This window comes from Sceloporus occidentalis, unplaced genomic scaffold (assembly GCF_023333645.1).
Source record: "Sceloporus occidentalis isolate IW3139 unplaced genomic scaffold, rSceOcc1.0.p SCAF_1, whole genome shotgun sequence".
Taxonomy (NCBI): Eukaryota; Metazoa; Chordata; class Lepidosauria; order Squamata; family Phrynosomatidae; genus Sceloporus; species Sceloporus occidentalis.
Window position 1 is genome coordinate 4,326,626 of NW_028316981.1, and position 23,627 is coordinate 4,350,252.

Below are 23,627 nucleotides of genomic sequence, written 5' to 3' on the forward strand. Positions count from 1 at the left end.
GGCCCAGGAGCCGCCCACGGATTGTTCCGGACACTCGCTCCTCTGCAGCTGCGCAGTTGCGTTTATCAGCGACTGTGCGAGGGCAAGGGAGACGCACCCGTGCCGGCATTTAGACAGAGAATGACTGCGGTGTCTTTTCTCTGTCCTCACTGCTGCACTGTGGGGGGAGGGGAAGGATATGGCTGTGGGTAATGTTTTGGCTGGGGAGGCAGAGGGTAATCCTCCTTGCACGAGCGGAGCTCCCATTGAGGTAGTGTGGGGCAGGGGGAGGTATGGCGGTAGGAGTGTGGACCAGCGTTACAGGGGAAGGCGAGATCGATACGTAATATCTATCCCTCCTTCCTGTCCCTCTCCTAACCAAAGGGACCTGAGGGTCACTCCAACCGTACCACAAACCCTGTCTCTGCTCCTGTGCAATGCCAGGTCTATTAAGAACAAGTCCCACATCATTTACGACCTGCTTGAGGATAATAACTGTGACCTGGCTTGCATTACTGAGACCTGGCTTGGGCCTGAAGGGGAAGCTGTGTGGGCTCAGGCCCTACCTGCCGGGTACTCAGTGAAGGATCAGACCAGGTTAGGTGGGCGGGGGGGGGGGGGGTTGCCTTGGTGCATAAGAACACCTTGTCTTTAACCAGGAACCATGTTCGCCAAACTTCCTATATCGAGTGTACTTACCTGACCCTGAGGGCCAAGGACAGTCTAGGGATTCTGTTGGTCTACCGGCCACCCCGTGCACTAACAGACTCCCTTAACGAGCTGACACAGTTGGTCTCGGAGCTGATGCTGGAGTCCCCCAGGCTTCTGGTCCTGGGAGATTTCAACATGTTCCATCCGGTGCGGCTCGGGAATTCATGGATACCATGATGGCCATGGGCCTGTCTCAATTGGTCTCGGGTCCGACGCATTCTGCGGGTAATACACTCGATTTGGTCTTTTGTACGGACATGGAAATTCCGTGGGCAGAAATTACTAATATTTCTGCTCTGTCATGGAAGGATCATTTCCTGGTGGAGGCAAAAATCAAGGCATCTACCCAGATCCCTCCCAGGGGTGGCGGACCTATTAGAATGGTCCACCCTCGAAGGCTGATGGAACCCGAAAGGTTCCAGGAAGCCCTAGAGGGGTATATGGTTGGAAGTGACGGCGACACTGTTGATGCCCTGACCAACATCTGGGACACTGATCTCTCCAGGGCTATACACAGCATCGCTCCCAAGTGTCCTCTCACCTGCTTCCAAAAAGAAGCCCTGGTATACGGAAGATCTCCAGGCAAGGAAGTGGGTGCTGCGACGGCTAGAGCACGCCTGGCGGAAACACCAGCGCTTACCCGACAAGGCTCTCCTAGACCATCTTTTGGAGGACTATGGAGAGGCGATACGTGCAGCCAAGAACTCGTTCTATGCTGCACATGTCGCATCCGCGGAGTCGCGTCCAGCAGAGTTGTTCAGGGTTGTGAGGGAGCTAACTCAGCTCCCTCCTGCCCCGAACCAGATCCTTGAACCTTCTAAGGCCTGCTGTGACCAATTTAACAACTTCTTCGTGGATAAAACCTCTTGGATAAGCGAAGGTCTTGATACCAGCATTAGAGCAGAATCCAGAGCAGAGGCATCCAGAGCCGCTGTGGACTCGATTGTACTGGATCAGTTTGAGCCTGTTAGTACCGAGGATGTGGACAAGATCCTTAGAAGTGTTAGGAAGACAACCTGCTCTCTTGATCCCTGTCCCTCGTGGTTAGCAGCCCAGGGGGGACCGGTAGTAACTGCAATGTTACACCGGATTATTAATACATCTTTGAGGGAAGGGCAATTTCCAGCTAGTCTGAAATTGGCCATCGTAAAACCTTTGTTAAAGAAGTCCTCCCTCAACCCCCTGTTGCACAACAATTATCGGCTAGTCTCGCTGCTGCCATTTTTGGGGAAGGTGATCGAGAGGGCGGTTGCAATCCAGCTTCAATCGATCTTGGATGAAACGGACTATCTAGACCCATTTCAAACCGGTTTTCGGGCGGGCTATGGGGTTGAGATTGCCATGGTCGCCTTGGTCGATGATCTCCATCTGGGCATGGACAGGGGTAGCGTGTCCCTGTTAGTGCTCTTGGACATCTCAGCGGCTTTCGATACCATAGACCATGGTATCCTTCTGGAGCGCCTGGCAGGGGTGGGAATCGGGGGCACTGCGCTCCAGTGGTTCTGATCCTACCTTTCCGGGAGGTTCCAGATGGTGCAGCTGGGGGATGTGCGGTCCGATAAGAGGGCCCTTACATCTGGGGTCCCTCAAGGAGCCATTTTGTCTCCCATGCTTTTCAACATTTACATGAAACCGCTGGGAGAGATCATCTGGAGTCATGGGGCGCGGGGTTATCAGTACGCTGATGACACCCAAATAATTTTCTCTATGTCTCCGACTGATGCAGTGACCAGGGATGGCATCTCTCCTCTCGTGGCCTGTCTGGAATCGGTAATGGGCTGGATGAGGGAAAACAGACTCAGCCTGAATCCAGAGAAAACAGAAGTACTCGTGATAGGTTCTCCCGGCCCGGGGATGGCGGTGGTTCCACCTGTCCTGAACGGGATCAAGCTTCCTGTGAAGGACTCAGTATGCAGTCTGGGGGCGCTTATTGACTCGTCGCTCCATCTTACTTCTCAGGTGGATGCGACAGTCAAGAGCACCTGCTATCAGCTTTGGCTGATACACCAGCTGCGTCCCTACCCGGACCGGAGGGACCTTGAAACTGTAGTACATGCTCTGGTAACCTCTCGATTGGATTTCTGTAACGCGCTCTACATGGGGCAACCCTTGTACCATACCCGGAAGCTGCAACTAGTGCAGAATATGGCAGCACGACTGGTCACTGGTACTTCCAGGGCCAGTCATATAACACCTGTGCTTAAAGACCTTCATTGGCTGCCTATTCGCTTCCGGGTGCAATACAAGGTGTTGGTTATTACCTATAAAGCCTTAAATGGCTTGGGCCCAGGGTACCTGGAGGACCGCCTCTCTCCATACAATCCGCCCCGCACACTCAGATCAACTGGGCAGCAATTATTAAGAGTTCCAAAGGCTAGACTAGTTACTACCACCAGGAGGGCCTTTACCACATTGGCCCCCAACCTCTGGAACTCGCTGCCCGATGAGCTCCGCTCGGCCACCTCCCTGGCCCAATTTAAGAAGGGGTTGAAAACATATCTTTTCGAGCGGGCTTACCCCTGACTCTATCCCCCGGTATATTTTCTCACCCCTCCGTCGTCAGCTGGTTGAGCTGGCATGAGTTTGCTTGTTTTTATTGCAATGTTTTAATGTATTTTAATATGTTTAATTGTATGGATTTTCTTGTTGTACACCGCCCTGATTTTTAGAAGGGCGGTATAGAAATAATTTATTATTATTATTATTATTAAACATTGACCGTAAGAGCTGTTAGAGAGTGAAACAGACTGGCTCTGTGGGTAAAGGACAGTCCTTCTTGGGAGGTCTTTGAAGAGAGGTTGGATGACCATCCCCTGGCAGGTGCTTTAGATTAGTATTTTTGCATGCCAGGGCATTGAACCAGATGGCTCTTGAAATCCCTGCAAAATGTATGATTCCATTCTGTGAAACCAAACCAAATAAGAAGGAGCCAAATATCCCATAAGCAGAAGGAGTGAGGAGCGAGGGACCAACCTCGTCCTCTCAGTTAGATTGTGTTCCAGTGCCCAGCAGGTGTCATCAGTTTGTGTTATGCACATATTTGTATCATCAGTATTGGCCAGGTAAAGGATTTTCATCAGTACTGGCCATGCTAACTTTATCCTTGCCCTCATTGACTAATGTCAGTCTTCAGAAATACCTATGGAAATTCTTGAAAATATGTTTCCCCCTTTTTCTGCAACTGAGCCTTGAGCCCCACAGAGAGTTGAGGACATTACAAAAGTGCCTTTCACAATTATCCAAATCATAAGGATTTGTTCTTATCCTTGTCAAACCCCAAGAGATTGTTTGATGCCCATCACTTAAAACACTGGAATCAAGAGTGACAGGTAGTAATTTCCTGCAAAAGGCCAGAAACATTTGGTGTATAATATAATACATTTCCTCGGCTACTGAGAGTTTGGGATGTGAAGCAGGTTGGGGTAACCTGTGCGTGTGAAGTAGATTCCCTCCACTTTACCTCTGAAAACATAGCTGGACACAGTCTTGGTTTGTATAGGCACTGCAACATTAAAAGAGGGTTTTCTTAAGGCTTCCTTCTGAATAATTGCCTGTGAAGCTAAAAGAAACTGTCTCAAGGGCAGGTGTAGCTAACAGGAGACCCAGCATGCCCCCACTGCTGTTACTGCTGCTCCTGTTGCTGCTGCCTCTTTCTGCTTCTGAGCTGGAGGAGGCACAATGCCCTTTGGATCTGCTGGAGGCTACAGATAAGCCACAAAATTATTACAAGCCAGGAGACTTCCTTGTCGGTGGAATCATCTCTCCACGATATGTTTTTCATCTGGAACCCTATAACTTTTCCAAACCTCCCTTCACAAGGTTTGATGAGTAAGTAGTATCCTTCATCAGCCTTATTGAATTGCTTCCTCGCCTTTTCTTGTTATGCCCTTTGTAGGAGAATTGAGTGAACTTTCTGAACACTCAGGAAACATTCATTTTTGTGATCATGGATGACTGAAGACATGGGTGGAATCCTATTGGAATCCTTACACTTTTGCATATACCATTCACTCCAGCAGTTACAGTTCCTAGATGATGGTGCAGGGGGGGTGTTTTAGTTGGAGCTGAAAAAGTAATGCAACATAGATATGAGTGTTGTGCAGGTGGTTGTAGGAGGTTGCCAGGTTCCTCTATATCCCTTAATAGTTATGGAATAACTCCATTGTGGTGCATATACCATTCACTCCAGCAGTTACAATTCCTAGATAATGGTGCAGGGGTGTGTGCTGTGCAACAAGTGAATGTGAAGCAGTGCTGCTTGCTGAGCTATCAGTCACACAGTTTGTGTTAGTCAGGCAACACAGTGTTGGAAGTAGGAAATATCTCTCTCTCCAAAGGCTTATTTCAGTCAGTACCTGTCTTGGTATTGATGTAATATCTTTCTTAGGCCAATCCCACCCCCCCACCCCCCAATGTGTTCAAATTGTGGGGAATAGAAAACCAAGGGAAGAAGCAGACTAGTGGGGCAGTAAGTGTAGGGAGGAGGTGGACATGGGAGGAATGGATCTGCAATCAATGAAATGAAGATTTCTTGACTCTGTATGGATATATATATATATATATATATATATATATATATATATTGAATGTGGCTAAAATTCTGTTGAGAACTCCCAAACTAAGTCGATCTATTCAATCAGTTATTATGGGAAGTCAATACATAGGTAAATCCAAAATGCATTTCGTATTGGATTCTATGATTCTGTTTAGAACTACCATTCAGATATAGGCTGACATTTCAGCTGAACAGAGTAAAACTATTACCCGTTTGAAAATTTATATATTTTTGCAGTGTCTCCTTGTCAAGATATTGGCATGCCTTGTCTTTCCTGTTTGCTGCTCAGGAGATGAACTGTAACCCTGGGCTCTTACCCAATGTCACCTTGGGCTACACCGTCTATGAGAACCATTACAATGAAAGACTCACTTCAGATGCCATGCTAGATCTGCTTTCAGGCAGGATAAAGAGTACCCCAAACTACAATTGTGAAAAACGGCACAAGCTGCTGGCTGTCCTTGAGCATTCTGAGTCTGATGTCGCCATCCATATTTCTCAGATATCGGGTATCTACAAAATCCCTCAGGTACAAATGGGGATGTCAGAGGAGGGCAGTGATGGGGAGTTTGATATTACAGTCCCTCTTGGAAGAGGTCGAAAAGAAAAGAGTTGAGCTTTAAAATCTGAGAATTATTGATAACACTAAAAAAAAAGTGATATGGCAGTTAGGTAAATATATCACCATCAATATATTTTCTCTCCTTGGAGGGTGAGAAAGCATGAGTTGTACATGGTCACCCAGTGAGTTTCCCTGACTGAGCAGGGACACCCTCATGACACAATTCCTCCATCTGACTTGGGGATTTGTAGTAGACTCCCACAATAACATCCCTTTTGTTTCCCTCCCCTTTCATTTTTTATCCAGATGCTCTCCAACTGATTTCCAGGATTGATGTCCTGGATCTCTTCATTGGTGTAAATATCCCTGACATATAATGCTATTCCTCCTCTTTTCCTTTTTGGCCTATTTCTCTTGAAAAGCTGATACCCCTGAATACCTACAGTCCAATCATGAGATTCATCCCACCAGGTTTCAGTGATGCCTGTTATATATCATAGTTTTTTGTGGGTTTTTTGTGCAATGTGGCCATGTTCTAGAAGAGTTTCTTCCTGACGTTTCACCAGCATCTGTGGCTGGCATCTGCAGAGAATGTTTGCCAAGTCCTTTCCAGGCATACATTTTCTCAAAATGCCAGCCACAGATGCTGGTGAAACATCAGGAAGAAACTCTTCTAGAACATGGACACATAGCTCAAAAAAACCCCAAAAAACTATGGATGCTGGCCATGAAAGTCTTTGACTTCCTATTAAATCATATTTGCTTTCCTTCTGGCAAGGGATGGGATGCATCTCACGCCAGTTGGCAAAAACATTTTTGACAACAGTCTCAAAAATTTGTTTCCTTCTTCTTCCTTTTGCTGCGGACATATGCTCAACAATGTCTCCTTTTCATCCTGAGAGAAGTGACCAGTGGTGTCCCACAGGGTTCTGTCCTGGGCCCAGTACTATTCAACAACTTTATCAATGACTTGGATGACAGAACTGGGGGCATACTGATCAAATTTGTAGATGACACCAAATTAGGATGAATAGCTAACATCCCATAGGACAGGATCAAAATTCAAATTGACCTGAATAGACTAGAAAGCTGGGCCAAAGCTAACAAAATGAACTTCAACACAAAGAAATGTAATGCACAGATATAGGATGGGGGACCCTGGCTGAATGAAACTACATGTGAAAGGGATCTAGGAGTTGAAGTAGACCACAAGTTAAACACGAGTCAAGAGTGCGATGCAGCAGCTAAAAAGACCAATGCAATTTTAGGCTGCATCAATAAAAGTATAGTGTCTAGATCAAGGAAAGTAATAGTGCTACTCTATTCTGCTTTGGTCAGGCCCCACCTGGAATAGTGTGTCCAGTTCTGGGCACCACAATTCAAAAAGGACATTGAGAAACTAGAGCGTGTCCAAAGGAGGGTAACTAAAATGATGAAGGGTCTGGAAACCAGTCCTACAAGGAACGACTTCAGGAGCCGGAGATATTTAGCCTGGAGAAAAGAAGGTTAAGAGGTGATATGATGGCCCTGTTTAAATATTTGAAGGGATGTCATATTGAGGAGGGAGCAAGCTTGTTTTCTGCTGCTCCAGAGAACAGGACCAGGAACAATGGATCCAAGCTACAGGAAAAGAGATTCCACCTCAACATTAGGAGGAACTTCCTGACAGTAAGGGATGTTCAACAGTGGAACACACTCCCTCGGAGTGTAGTGGAGTCTCCTTCTTTGGAGGTCTTTAACCAGAGGCGGGATGGCCATCTGTTGGGTATGCTTTGATTCAGATTTCCTGCATGGCAGAAGAGGGTTGCACTGGATGGCCCTTGTGGTCTCTTCCAACTATATGATTCTATGATTCTATGAATCCCAGTACAACAGTGAAATCATTATGGAATCATAGAATCATATAATTGGAAGACACCACAAGGGCCATCCAGTCCAACCCTCTTCTGCCATGCAGGAACTCTCAAGCAAAGCATCCCCGACAGATGGCCATCCAGCCTCTGCTTAAAGACCTCTAAGGAAGGAGTCTCCACTACACTCCAAGGGAGTGTGTTTCACTGGCGAAAAGCCCTTACTGTGAGGAAGTTCCTCCTAATGTTTAGGTGGGATCTCTTTTCTTGTAGCTTGCATCTATTTTCTGGCTCCTAGTCTCTGGAGCATCAGAAAACAAGTTTGCTCCCTCCTCGATATGACATCCCTTCAAGTATTTAAACAGGGCTATCATATCACCTCTTAACCTTCTCTTCTCCAGGCTAAACATCTCCGGCTCCCTAAGTCTTTCTTCATAGGGTATGTTTTCCAGACCCTTCACCATTTTAGTCGCCCTCCTTTGCACACACTCCAGTTTCTCAACATCCTTTTTGAATTGTGGTGCCCAGAACTAGACACAATATTCCAGGCTAGGCCTGACCAAAGCAGAATAGAGTGACACTATTACTTCTCTTGATCTAGACACTATACTTCTATCATTGCAGCCTAACTTTGCATTGGTCTTTTTAGCTGCTGCATCACACTATGGACTCATGTTCAACTTGTAGTCTGCTTGGACTCCTAGATCCCTTTCACATGTAGTCTCTTTCAGCCAGGTGTCGTCCATCATATATCTGTGCATTTCATTTTTCTGCCCTAAGTGAAGTACCTTACATTTCTCTGTGTTGAATTTTATTTTGTTAGCTTTGGCCCAGATTTCTAGACTATTCCGGTCATTTTGAATTTTGAACCTGTCCTCTGGAGTATTAGCCATGCTGGGTATCTATTTGCAGTGTTGTGTTTGATATTTGTTTTGTACTGATATTTGTCTATTTATACATACAGTTGGCCCTTGATGTCCACTGAGGTTTGCTTGTAGGACCCTTTGTGGTTAACAAAATCCGTGGATGCTCAATTGCCATAGTACAAAGACATAGTGAAATGATTTCCCTTATATAAAATGTTAAGTTCAAGGTTTGCTTTTTGGAACTTATTTGTCTATTTATACATACAGTTGGCCCTTGATGTCCACTGAGGTTTGCTTGTAGGACCCTTTGTGGTTAACAAAATCCGTGGATGCTCAATTGCCATAGTACAAAGACATAGTGAAATGATTTCCCTTATATAAACTTATATATTTTTTATTTTTTTAAGTCATGGATGCTTGAATCCGTGGATAAAGAGTGTCAACTATATTAATTTGCAGGAACATGCAGTCCAAGCTATATGTGTTTGGTAGAATGAGCCAACATATACATATATACAATTAAGTAAATACAACCTTATTCTGCTCAAGATACATATTCATGGATGACTATATAGCAAAATAAAACAAACCCCCAAATCCATTAAGAATGATACCTTTATTGGCTAGTTAAAATGTACAAAACACATCATGCAAGCTTTCAAATCTACACTGGATTGTTCATCAGGCAAAAGATGAGAAAAATCATACAGGAATAAGAAAAGTAATGGTGTAGGAGTCACAGAGCTCCCTTTTGTAGAGGTCTTGTCTTTGCAGTAGTTCAGTTGATTTGGATGGATCTCAATGCAGAAACCTGTCTTGGTCGCATGGGCTGAGTCAAAGGGTATTAAAAAAGCCCACATGGCTTGGGCCCGAGTTACTTGAGGGAACGCCTCTCCCGGCGTAATCCGCCTCGCACTCTCAGGACAAGTGGGAAGAATTTACTTGATCATCCTAAAGTGAGATTAACAACCACTCCCCAGAGAGCATACTCGGCAAAGGCCCCTACACTTTGGAATAGCCTTCCAAAAGACCTCCGACTTATTTCCACCTTAGATGTTTTTAAGAAGGCACTGAAAACTTATCTATTCCGACAGGCATACCCTCCTGATCTTCTATAGATTCGATGAAATACTTCTCCCGAATAGGACTATATTTTGGGATGTTAACCTGAGATGTTATACTGAGATGTTGTATTGTATTGTACTAACTTGTTTTAGATAATGCATGATTTTTATATTGTGATTTTAACATTGTTATTAGAATTACTATTGGTGAATGTTATAATCTGATTGTAATCCCGCTTCAATCCACCGGGAGAGGCGGGAAAACATAAATAAAACTTATTATTATTATTAAAATATAAACTCCATTCATAGTGGTAAATTAACTCCTCTTGGCATCCAGGAGGTCTCCATCTCCTGTAAATAAATAATAAATAATAAATAAAAATTTTATTTGTATCCCGCTTTTTGCCAAGCAATCAAAGTGGCGTACAACAGGTTAAAATACATCCATATATACATAATACCCCCCTTAAAACAAGATTAAACAATGTAAGATTAAAAACTAAGAGCTAAATAAAAATCATCATAGGCAGAGTTCGCTGGATGGGAGGTCTTATTTGTGGCCGAGCATTTTATTCCGGGAAGGCTTGCCGGAAGAGATCCGTCTTAATGGCTTTTTTAAAGCTCTCTAGATTGGTAATTTGACGGATCTCGTCCGGCAGGCCATTCCATAAATTGGGAGCGGCTGCAGAGAATGTCTTCTGGGAGGTCGCTGTCAACCTGGTCTTTAAGGGCTGTAATAAATTCCTCCCGGAGGACCTGAGTGTACGGGGTGGATTATATGGAAGCAGGCGATCCCTCAGATAGGTTGGGCCCAAGCCATGTAGGGCTTTAAAGGTAATAACCAACACCTTGTACTGTGCCCGGAAACTAATTGGCAGCCAGTGGAGTGACTTCAGTATTGGTGTTATATGGTCACTCCTTGCTGTTCCTGTGACCAACCTGGCTGCCATATTCTGTACTAACTGGAGTTTCCGGACTAGGCACAAGGGTAGCCCCATGTAGAGTGCATTGCAAAAATCAAGTCTTGAGGTTACCAGCGCATGTACTACAGTTTCGAGGTCGCCCTGTTCCAGGAAAGCGCGCAGCTGGCGTATCAGCCGAAGCTGATAGCAGGCGCTCCTGACCGTCACATTCACCTGATTCCTCATCTGAAGCGACGGATCAAGAAGCACCCCCAGACTGCGAACACAGTCCTTCGAGGAGAGCGTGAGCCCCTCTAGGACTGGAGGTTGCAGCCCAATCCCTGGTTTGGGGGCCCCTACCATAAGTACCTCGTTTTGTCTGGATTCAACTTGAGCTTGTTTTCCCTCATCCAATCCATTACTGCCTGAAGACACTGGTTGAGGGGAGAGATACCATCTGTCGTTGTTAATAATAATAATAATAATTTGTTTTATTTATATACCGCTATTCCAAAGATCATAGCGGTGAACAGCAAGTAAGCTAATTAGCAAGTAAGCTAATTTGCCCCCAACAGTCTGGGTCCTCATTTTAGCGACCTCGGAAGGATGCAAGCCTGAGTCGAACTTGGGCCCTTTTGCTGGTCTTGAACTCGCAACCTTGTGGTTTTGAGTGAATGGCTGCAGTACAGGCATTTAACCACTGCGCCACCAGGGCTCCAGTTGTTGCTGATGACCGGGACATGGGGAAAAATATTTGGGTGTCATCAGCATATTGATAACACCCAGCCCCATATCCACGGATGATTTCTCCCAGCGGCTTCATATAGATGTTAAATAGCATCGGGGACAGGATGGCGCCTTGAGGGACACCACAATTAAGCTCCATTTTTGAAGAGCGACTGTCCCCGAGCATCACCCTCTGGAACCTGCCCGAGAGGAAGGAGCGGAACCACTGCAAAGCAGTGCCTCCAATTCCTAAAGCCACAGGCCCCTTTCTTGGGCAAAGAACACCTCATTCTTCAAGAAGTCTCTATGGTGCTACATCTTAGACACAGAACATTGCTCAAAACACTATGATATGCTGGCTCCCAAGAAATGTATAGCTCCCTCTATCAAAATGGCAAATATTTCATTTGATAGTAATAATTTCAGATTAAGAGATATCCAACCTTTCAGCTAAATAACATAGTAACAAATCAACTTTTCCTCATTAGATTAATTATGGCTTTGCTGCCCAAGAGCTCAATGATAAAAGTCAATTCCCCTTTATCCATCGCATGGTGCCGACAGAAGAAACCCAGTACCGGGGGATAGTTCAATTGCTCCTGCATTTTGAATGGACGTGGACTGGTCTCTTGGCTCCAGACAATGACAATGGAGAAAGGTTCATGAGGGTCTTGATTCCTCTGATGATCAAGAATGGAATTTGTGTTGCCTTCTCAAAAAGACGATCAGAACAATTGTTCTTAAATGAGTCATTCCAGAAAGATCTCCTCATCAAGTGGGCACAAGTCAATGTGCTTGTTTCCTATGAGGACTCTCGCTATGAATTTGGTCCACTTGACATCACTCATGATGTTGGGACGAAAGTGTGGATCACAACTGCTTTTCAGGACATCAATTTGAACTTACTTTTTGATAACCAGTCCTTCCTATTCTTTCATGGATCCTTGTCCTTGGCTCTGAAGAATCCCCAAAGGATTCAACATACCTCCTGTTTCTCAGATTCCTTTGTTACAGATTCCCAGAATGAAGAAGTCGATGTTGCTTTTCAGTTTTGGAAAAAATCCTTTGAGTGTTTCTATTTGAAACATGAGTTCTCTGTGAAAGGCTGGACAAGATGCAGAGAGAAAGAGACACTGGAGACATTGCCTCAAGAGAAGATAGAGAGAATCTTCTCCAAGGACAGCTACAGTGTTTACAGAAGTGTCCATGCTGTGGCACATGCCTTAAATGCTGCCCTTTCAGCCAGATCCAGGTGCATGTTGATGGTCAACAAAGAAAACAGATTGGACCATCAAGGTTTGCAGCCTTGGCAGGTATTTTTTATTCGAAGTACTAATACAATTCAGGAATTAATTTTTTTTTTTTTTTTTTTGCTTTATTCTGAAAGAAATCTAGTTTGTGTGCTTGCTGGTACAGTACAGGTTATCTTCTTACCTGTTATAGGGACATCAAAAGATTTCCCATCAAGTGATTTTTGTTGATTTCCAGGAGACATCTAGTTTTCTTTTCTTTTCTTTTTTTAAATATTTTTAGTGCCATTTAATCCAACATATATATCCACATATAACATTAGACATAAACATATACAACACAACATAAAACTTACATTTCATTCATTTTTATAAAAACACACAACATAAAAGTTTGACTTCCTTCTACCTAGGAAGTCTTTTCCATCTCTTCTTTTAATTTATTGTTTTATCTTAATAACTTTTAGTTGTGTAAACTGTACATTAATGTATATCCTTTTAGTTACATCATTTTAAATTATGAGTATCCACTTGAGCTTCTTTGACTAATCTTTGAATAAATTCTTACTTTAATTGACTTATATGTCTTAATTCAAAATACATAATATATTCATTTTCCTTATATATTAGTCCAGATTCTCATTGTCACACAACTATATTGTCTTTAAACCTCTTTTTCAAATAATCATAGAATATAATCCAGTCTTTTTCTTCTGTTTTGCCTCTCACCCATCATGTCATTTTGTCTAATTCTGCCATTTCAAAAACTTTTGTTAACCATTGATTTATATTAGGAGTTGGAGAAATCCAGTTTTCTTATGGGATATTAACCATTAATTATTAACTATTAAGCACCTCCAATAGATGGCTGCCCAGCCTCTGTTTAAAGACCTCCAAGGAGAGAGATTCCACTACACTCCGAGGAAGGAATGTGTTTCACTGTTGAACAGCCCTCACTGTCAGGAAGTTCCTCCTAATGTTGAGGTGGAATCTCTTTTCCTGGAGCTTGCATCCATTGTTCTGGGTCCTAGTCTCTGGAGCAGCAGAAAACAAGCTTGCTCCCTCCTCAATATGACATCCCTTCAAGTATTTAAACAGGGCTATTATATCACCTCTTAACCTTCTCTTCTCCATGTGAAACATAACCAGTTTCCTAAGTCTTTGCTCATAAGGCATGATTTCCAGACCCTTCACCATTTTGGTCGCCCTCCTCTGGACAAGCTCCAATAAATTCTTTCTAGATATTATTGATGCCTTCCAATGCAATCCTATGGAAGAACCATGAGAGGTCTTTGCTCTAGGAATCTCTAGGTTCTCTAGTGCAAATCTATGTTCAATGTCTGTCAGAAGCCATTCATTTTAATAGGATTCTATGCTGTGTACAGTTTTATGTTCTCACAATAAGTCCAGTAACGTATCCTCTGTGAATACAGGGGTTTTAATATAATGTGATGTCATAATGTTAAATAATATAAAACAAAACTGCAGGCCTTAGTGGTTGACAGCTTTCATGTCTGTGGTGTTGTGAAACTATTCTGGATTATATTCAAAATGTTAAGGGATTTAGAGAAAGTGATGAATCAGATCCCACCATTAGGTTCTTGGATAACCCTTTTAACCGTTTAGGTTAAAACTCACAGCAGATTCACTTCTCCTCTCAAAGAAGATAAGAAATGTCCACAGCAAAATGGTAGGAAAAATGTTTTCAGCCTTGCCAAATGATATGTCAAGACAGATGGCAGGTGAGACCTATTGGGGAAAACCATTATTTGGCCATGTAAACAATGCTGATCCTGATGTTTAGGTGGAATAGGTGGCCAGAGAGAGAGAGAACCTGAACAAGGCCAAGGTCTTTCTAAGAGTAACTATGTAAAGCAAGTATGGGCAAAGTGGAGTGAACAGGCCACATGTGGCCCACAGAGCACTTTAGTGTGCTTCTTGAAATCTTTGGAGAGCATCTGCATTCATTTCCAAGTTCCAGAAGAAGAGTGGACTGAAAAAACTGTGGATTGAGGTGTCATGGGGCTTGAAATGCATAATCATAAAATTTAAGTGCCTGCCAAGTGACACAACAGTTGTGCATTTGTATGCATATTTCAGTGTGGGTTCAGGCATGCAATGTTGCATTCAACACAAAGGTTCATAGCAGATTGCTTATCTGCTTGTTCGGGCCTTGGATATTTCATGCCTGGACTATTAAAATGGGCTATTGGCAGGTTTGCTTTCCTGCTCTCTCCCCCTCCCCCCCAGTTTTAATCCAGAATAGTGCCATCTGAGATGTTTTAAATCTCCCAAAATATTTGCATGTTTCTGCTCCTTACAGATTCCTCCACTGGTCAAAGCTCATTAAAAGCTTCTTGTCCAGATATTTGAGGCCTTGCTCTCTAAAGTCCCCCAGTATTTGACAGCTTGGTTAGCATAGTACATACCATCTAGAAATCTAACAACTACAAGCAAAAGATTATTGGTGGTTCCACCAATGTATACAGCACTATTGAGGCTGTGCATGTTTTAGGACCTGCATTTGCTTTTGTGGAACAGTCTTCCTTTGTTTCTCCAGATGCAGGAGGTTCTTACCCATTTTGAAAAGGGCTGTTCCTCTTTAATTTGCTGGATTATGCTGCTGGATGTGCCTAAGGGAGAAACAGTTTCAAGAACATGGGAGAATAAAGGAAATTACTAAATCATTAAAGATGATTTTAAAAGGAAATGAGTGAAAATCAAATGTGTGGTTTTTTTTTTAAAAAAAAAAAAAACAAGTTGAGGGGTTTTTGTGGGTTTTTTGGGCTAAGAGGCCATGTTCTAGCAGAGTTTCTTTCTGACGTTTCGTCAGATTCCCTGAAGCGTTGGGTTAGACTCTGATGTAAAGCTCACCATTCACCCAGATGCCATCATGTGGCCCTTGCAGTTTAACAAGATAAGAGAAAGTCAGAAAAAGGGTCTCATTCCAGCCACAGATGCTGGCGAAACGTTAGAAAGAAACTCTGCTAGAACATGGCCACATAGCCTGAAAAACCCACAAAAAACTATGGATGCCGGCCATGAAAGCCTTCGACTTAAGTTGAGGGTTGTTGTTGTTTTAACAGAAAGAGGACAGTGTTTGTGTTTGTGATGTTATAATGTTTGTGACAGTGTCACCAGAATTTCTCATGGCTGTGCACATGGTTAAGGATTAGCATTACCCTCCTTTCCATTAGCAAAATCCTAGCCTCTTTTCTCTCTTGTTCTAGCTTCATGGTTTCTTAAGAGATGTCCAGCTTTCTAATACTTCCATGAATGGGAAGGATTCACATGAAGATGTGGATCTGGCAGCATCTGGCTTTGACATTGTGAACTGGGTCCTGTTTCCAAATGAGACGACTGCCAGAGTGAGCGTTGGGAGTATTGAGGTTGGGTTAGACTCTGATGTAAAGCTCACCATTCACCCAGAAGCCATTGTGTGGCCCTTGCAGTTTAACAAGGTAAGAGAAAGTCAGAAAAAGGGTCTCATTCCAGATTTTAATCTCAACTTCAAAGCAGTGGCTCAAGGTGCAGCTACTTTGGGGGTTAGGGTCCATTTGTGAATAGAAGTCAAAATGACAAGGTTCAGGTTGTCATAATTTGGATGTATCATGCAATGATATGACTCATTACAAACAAGCTGGGTACAAAAACCATTTAGTATTGTGGGGCTTAACGCTGATCAGACAGAAAGTGCACCAAAGCTACGCTTCAGTCCTTAGGACTGCAGCTTGGTTTTGGCATGGCTTCTGGTCTCTTAGGATGCATACATCATTTAAACAGCATATCTCCAAAGTGACCCAAAGCAGCTTTATTTTGGTCTGTCTGTATAGGCCCTTAGACATTTATCCATTGTCATCATCTTCAGGTTCTTCTTCCACACTTTCCATGATGACTGTTAAGGCATTTTACAAACATTTCACATATACAGAATTCTGTCCCTTGTGTCATATCCATAGTCATCTCTCCATCAAGGAATACAATCTCACCTGTTGTCTGGGAAAGCAGCCAAATAGCTGATAGCCACAGCCTTAACAATAAACAAAGTAACTCCTCACAGAGCTTGTGAAAATAAAGCCAAAGCAAAGGCAAAGTCCCGTACCAAAAGTCTATGGTCTCAAATCCGGGGGTCAATCCAAGAGAGAAGTCAGGCAGTCCAAGATCAAGGATTCCAGAGAAACACAGTCAAACAATCCAAGGTCAAGGGTCCCAGAGATGCAAGATGATCAGGCAATCTGAGAAGCAAGGGTTCAGGCCATAAGGATGAAGAGAAGGTCAGGAACAATTATTTTACCAGCAAACTCAGATAGTCTCTGACAGCCAGTCTGGCGTCTTTCCCTTGTCTGGTGACCCCAGGTGTTTTTAGATTAACTGGCATTTCTCATAAAGCCTCTGTGAGCACCTGAGGTACACCCTTTCAGACCATCTCTGGCTGAAGGTAGGTATGTCGGTGTCTGCCTCCTCCTCCATGCCTGGAAGCTCTGCTGCTGGAAGGCTTGGTTGCTGAGTCTCTTTTCAGGCCACAGACTCTGCTGGAGCTCTCAGAGCAGACCTAGGGCCAGGCTCACTTTCAAGCTGAGGCTCCAGCTCAGCCTCACAGTCCTGCCCTGAGTCTTCAGCCATGCTGGGCATGACACCTGTTGACATTACACATCTCTAAGAAGGGATCTGTGAACACACAAGCATTCAAGGACTCTTTGAGCATTGTTAGACCTTAACAGCATTCATTACATCTATAATCCATTACAAGCTTAATGGGACATATATCTCTTTCAGCAGAGCCTATATGAGATTTCTTTCTTTCTCTTATCAGTATGGTCTATGTTTCAGCATGTTGAGGCAGGTTATTAGTCTATCAGGAACACTGTAGCTGCCAGAGACAGCAGCTTTCATTGGTGGAAACACACCAAATGTAGTCTCATCTGGGGAATCAGTCTTGGCTCCTGTTATTCTCTCCTGAGCCTAGCCTAGGATTATCAGTTCTCCAATCAAAATAAATTAAAAAAAGGTTCTAACTATTCCTCAATTACAATATCCAATAAAAAAGAGCTTTATCCAGGACTCCACCCACAGTATATTTGGAGTCTTTGAATGCTGGCTGTCAGTCATTACACCAGCTAAGAGGTTAGTCAAATCTACAGGACACCCTCTTATCCTGGTTACAATTGAGCACATTAAATCTGCTAAAGGTTACTAGGGTCACATCTGCTCACACCCACAATATGAAGTTATTTTCAATGATACGTTCTTGAGACTCAGACAGGCATTTCCCAGACTTCAACTGCTGCCGAGTTTGGACTGATACACTACATCTACTTTCCTATATTATATCTTATATGCTATATTCTATAGGTTTCACCAGTTTGTACTCTGTATTTCATTGGTGTATCCCCAGGCTGTGAAGTTAACAACCAAAAATGCCTGTCCTGTATGAAAAGATCTGGATTCTTTCCCCTGCCTCATGGAGTTATGTTGAGTTTGCTAACACTACATTTTGTTGGTATCTTAAATTGTAGCACTATAAAGTGGGGATGGGATGGATCTACCCTTTCTACAGTGCTAAGTTTGCTGACGATGAGCAGGGCTATTGATAACAAGGTGGCAGGATACAAAAACAGGATAGAAATGTTTAAAGAAAGAATCCCCACAAATGAATCCAAGTGTTTCCCTGATACACCGTTTTGCATTAAAATGTTTTTGAATTTTAGCTAGCATCAGTCTTTTCCAAACTGTATTATCCCTTTGTGCAGCTGAAAATATTCCTAGACCTTTCTCATTGATGCTCCTTCTCTTTCATGTTAGACTGTGCCTCATTCCAGGTGTGTCAAGAGATGTCAGCCTGGATATGCTAAAAAAGTTCAAGAAGAACTGCCACATTGCTGCTATTCTTGTGACCCATGTGCAGCAGGAACCATTTCCACTCAGGAAGGTAGGCGACCCCTGAATAAATGAAGCAATTTAGTTTTCCAGCACCATCTTCTTCCTGTATTTCCTTATCAGTATCTTTTCCTTACATTTAATAGAGGAGAGGATGATGTTTGTTTGTATATTTGACTGAAGGAATATGGATTTATTTGTCGTTAAACCACTCTTTCTCTTTAGATGCAGAACGTTGCACCAAATGTCCAGAAGATCAGTATCCAAACAAAGGCCGAGATCAATGTCTTCCCAAGGTCATCACTTTCTTGTCTTATGAAGAACCTTTGGGGATTGTCCTGGTTTCGTTTGTACTAGTCTTGTCCCTCTGCACAGTGGTTGTTTTACTTATCTTCATCAAATACCTAGACACTCCAGTAGTCAGAGCCAACAACCGGGACCTCTCTTACCTTTTGCTTCTCTCGCTCCTGTTTTCTTTCTTGTCCTGCCTCTTATTCATTGGCCAGCCAAAGAAAACCACTTGCCTTCTTCGACAAACTGCTTTCAGCATCATTTTCACCATTGCTGTCTCTTCTGTTTTGGCCAAAACCATCACTGTAGTGCTGGCTTTCCTGGCCACACAGCCAGGGAATAGGGTAAGAAGATATCTGGGGAAGGGCTTGGCAAACTCCATTGTGATTTCATGTTCCTTTGTTGAAATTGTCATCTGTTGTATATGGCTGAGCATCTCTCCTCCATTCCCTGACTTGGATATGCATTCCCAGCCCGGAGAGATCCTACTGAAATGCAACGAAGGGTCTGTGACCATGTTCTACATTGCCCTTGGTTACATGGGCTTCCTTGCTGTCACCTGCTTCACAGTTGCTTTCCTGGCCAGGAAGCTGCCTGGGGCCTTCAATGAAGCCAAGCTGATCACCTTCAGCATGCTGGTCTTCTGCAGCGTCTGGGTCTCCTTTGTACCCACCTACCTGAGCACTAAGGGAAAGTACATGGTAGCTGTGCAGATCTTCTCCATCTTGGCCTCCAATGCTGGGCTCTTGGGTTGCATCTTTATCCCTAAATGCTACATTATTGTGCTGAGGCCAGATCTGAACACAAAGGAAAATCTAATGACAAAATCTAAAGACAGTTTTTGATCATTTCTATTGCAAATAGTGAAGAGCAGATTTGAAAAGTGAACTTTCTCTATCAGCTAACTATTTAAGGAACCTCTCCTCCGGCCATTTTGTATGACGAAAGAAAACCAAGACACAGCAAGAGAGAAACAACTTTCTCCTTTTATCTTTACAAACTGTTGTAGCATTTCTATTCTCTAGTTTTTGAGCACTTGCATTGAGGATAGTAAAAAGACAATGGAGCCCTTTGTTTCCTTTCCTTTTCTTTTTTTAAAAGAGAATCAAACATTGTTTCTGTGACGTTATTTCTCCCTGGCAGCAAAGAAGGAAATATAATCTGCAGAAAAGAAATATTTTGGAATCTTTTATATTTGTAGGACAAAATGATGCATTATTTTGACTTGTTTTTCTTGCAAAATATGTAAGGTCTTCAGATGTCCTGATTCTGCCCAAAGTCTGCATAAGTTGGATATGTTCTGTAAACTTTCCTAAGTTTATACAAAGAAATTAGTTCTGATTAGATCCCAGTTGAATAAAATGTTTCCTTATCTAACATTATTCAATATAATGTATGGTGTGTGCTTGAACATCATTAGTGTAATAATTTGGTATGAGCATTCTGATACTTGTGACACAGTGCTTCCCCAAAAGTCATGTGGTAAAATTGGTGGTAGGATCACAAGAGGGGCTACTGGGGAGTTACATAGAAAACAAAACACTTGTATGCTGACATGGTTTGTACAATCCATGGAACAATATGAGAAAAAGACACACGGTTTGTAAGGTTGCTGCTGCTGCTGCTGCTGTGTTCCTTTCCAGCCTATGGTAACTCTAAGGTGAATCCCATGATGGCATTTTCTTTGGCAAAATTTGTTCAGAGGAGGTTTACCATTGCCTTCTTTAGAGGCTGAGAGTAGGACTTGTCCAAGGTCACCATATGGCTTTCCATGGCCAAGTGAGGATTCCAACTCTGCTCTCCAGAGCTGTAGTCCAATATTCAACCCACTACACTACGCTGGCTCTCTTTGGGGACATTTATCACCCCAATTTGCTCTTTTTGCCTTCTCTTCAAAAATGATGATTTTTTTTTCCTATGGAAAAATGTTCCCTTCTCTGTTTTTCATGTTGCTCACAGCCAGGTTCACACATATACCCCACCAGCCTTTTGAAAACTGACCTTTTCACCTCTTTCCTTTCATTTCCTATCCTGTCTTTTCAATCTGCTTCTAAATTTCACATATTGGATTTTTTTTGGGGGGGAGGGGGATTTTATTGCCTGTTTTATATTATTGTTGTGAAGACAAGATTTAACCCCAAGATTTAACCCCTTTTCACACTTCCCTCTTTGATATAAAATTAATAAAGTTGTTGTGGGTGACTTGGATTTGACCCCACTGTGGAAGCCAAAGCTCTTAGTAGATTTGCCAAGCTACCCCTTAGTAGTGTTGCTAACTTGCAGAGCTAGCAAGGGGTAGGAGGGCACCCACCTTGGTGAAAGCATTGTAATTTCCACCAGACCCTATTATGTTTGGAGAGGGTGAAGGGATCATGGCTAAGGAATAGGACTAGAACTACATAGTCAGACAAAGGACCTGAGAGCCAGTGTGCCAATCTCCTTTGCACCAATCACCCATTGCATTCAAGTCAAATTCAGAACATTCTTTCCTATCTGGGGGAACCATCTGAAACAATTTAATCCATTCTACTCTGGGTTTCTGCCCACCCCCACCCCCCCACCCCCCGCAAACCTTTTTCAGGATATATATACAGGTAGCAAACCAGTCATTCTTTGGTCTTAGTCTAATAATCCAGGGTGACTGAGAATCGAGCGATGTGAATTCATGTTATAACGTTAATGTATTTTCACACCTGGTTCCTTTCAATGGGAGCTCCTCCCATGGCGCTTCTGTGGTGCTTCTGGACTGAATCCTTACTGGCTCCTAATTTTGGAGAGTTAGCTAAATAAGTGAGTTGACAGGATTCGCATTCAAGCTTGCTTTGAATTCACTGCGTATTGGTCTAGTGTGGAATGACACTTTTTTTTTCTTTATTTTTTTTAATTGTAAAGCAGACATACACATATTAATATAAAAAACATCACTGACAATACACAACATTAACATAAATAATATAGACAAATGACAAAACAAAAATATGCTTATCTCCTCATATCATATAAAAAGCTACATGCACTTCCGACACATTCTGCGGTAATTAACTAAATGATGTTATATCGAATTCCACTAAATCCCAACCCAAAAGAGACCATAGCCTTTGATATTTTACCAATATATCATATAGAGGAAAAGGCAAAACTAAAAAGAAAAAAAGCGGGGGAAAAAAGCATACAAATCATTTTCTCTAAGTATACTACTATTTCCTGAGAGCCATCTGTTTATCATAACTTTAAGCCACAATACAATTCCAGACATTCCCATCTTACAATTATCTTCTTCACATCCTTATTTTTCAGACTCTCTGTTAATACATCCATTTCTTTGGCTTCCCATAGCTTACTTAACCATTCCATTTCACTGGGGATCTCCTTCTTTTTCCAATATTGTGCGTATAAAATTCGACCTACAGTAATCATATACAATATTAAGGAAGACTTCTTTCTTACATTAGGTTCCTCCATAATACAGATCATATTTAACAAAAAAATACGGGGATCTAGAGGTATTTCCACCTGAAGGATATTAATCATTAATCTATGTATACTCTTCCAAAAAGTTCTAGCCATCTCACAGTCCCACCATAGATGAAGAAAAGAACCTTCCTTTTTCTCACACTTCCAACAAAGATTGTTTGAAGTCTTATAAATTTGATTAATCTTAACAGGTGTCATATACCATCTATGGAGCATTTTAGTGTAATTTTCCTTGTAATTTTGGCATACAGTAAATCTTTTCGTGTCTCTCCATGATTTTTCCCAGTGCTCTAGTTCTATAACCTTCTCTAAGTCTTGGGACCATCTAATCATTGAATGTTTCACTAGTTCATCCTCCAATTGTCTTGCTTTCAAAATCTTGTAATATTGTGACAGATGTTTGTTCCCCTTGTCCAACAAAATCTTATCTAATTCATTAATTCCTTTACAAAAACCTTTCTGTTTTAAATCTAGTCTGAACCTATTAGCAAGTTGAAAATGCAAATACCAATCAATTTCTTGGTTGTCCAACAAAATAACATCTTTCTGTTTAAATGATATAATATTATCTGGTCTCCAGAATATTAGGTCTTTGTAAGTCAGCCAGGAATTGCTAAATCCTTGGTTCTTCTGAATAAAGCCTCTTGTGGTGACACCCAAAGAGGTAAACCAGTATAAAAAAGGTTCTTAACAGTATTCCAAACAAAAAGAAGAGCCTTTCTCAAAAAGTGTTGTTCAAATCCCTTATGTTCTTTCACTTTGTCGTACCACAGGTACGCATGTATTCCAAATCGCAGATCTCCACACTCCAAGGTCATCAATCTTTCATTTTGCAATGTAACCCAATTCTCAATCCAACATAAAGATGATGCCAAATAATACAACTCAAAGTTGGGCAACGAACATCCCCCCCTAAGCACATCATCCGTTAGCAATTTCCACCTCACTCTCGGTCGCTTTCCCTCCCAGAGAAATTTTGAAAATTCTCTTTGCCATGGGGCGAAACATTTTTTATTAACAATTATAGGAATATTTTGAAACAGATATAAGAATCGGGGAAGGATATTCATCTTTAATATCGAAATTCTCCCAGAAAATGAAAGGTGTAATTTTGACCATAATATCATATCTCTCTTCACATCTCTCCATCGCCTATCATAATTATTCTGGAATAAGTCCATATTTCTACTAGTTAGATAGATTCCTAGATATTTGACCTTATTTACCACTCTATATCCTGACCCCTTACTTAATTCCAACTGTTCTGTCTTATCTAAGTTTTTCGTTAATATTTCTGATTTACTTTGGTTGACTTTCAATCCAGAACATTCTGAAAACAAATGGATTGTACTATTGAGGGCCGGCAATGAATGGTTCGGGTCTTCTAGAAGACAAATTAAATCGTCAGCAAAAGCTCTTACTTTAAAGGAATGTTTTCTAATAGAGATTCCCTTAATATCATCATTAGCTCTTATCTTATTCATTAATACCTCAAAAGCTGTTATAAACAGAAGGGG

The 23,627-nt window shown here is 42.3% G+C and overlaps 1 protein-coding gene across 1 annotated transcript in view; it reads left to right on the forward strand.

Moving 5' to 3' along the window:
• Positions 1–19,481, forward strand: part of LOC149320435 (vomeronasal type-2 receptor 26-like) — a 30,953-nt gene extending 11,472 nt beyond the window's left edge. Inside the window, exons 3-6 of the mRNA XM_089499671.1 lie at positions 5,535–5,774; positions 15,699–15,929; positions 18,271–18,397; positions 18,571–19,481. Coding sequence (XP_089355797.1) covers positions 5,535–5,774; positions 15,699–15,929; positions 18,271–18,397; positions 18,571–19,481 — 1,509 coding nt within the window. The remainder of the gene's footprint in view (positions 1–5,534; positions 5,775–15,698; positions 15,930–18,270; positions 18,398–18,570) is intronic.
• Positions 19,482–23,627: the final 4,146 nt, after the last annotated feature.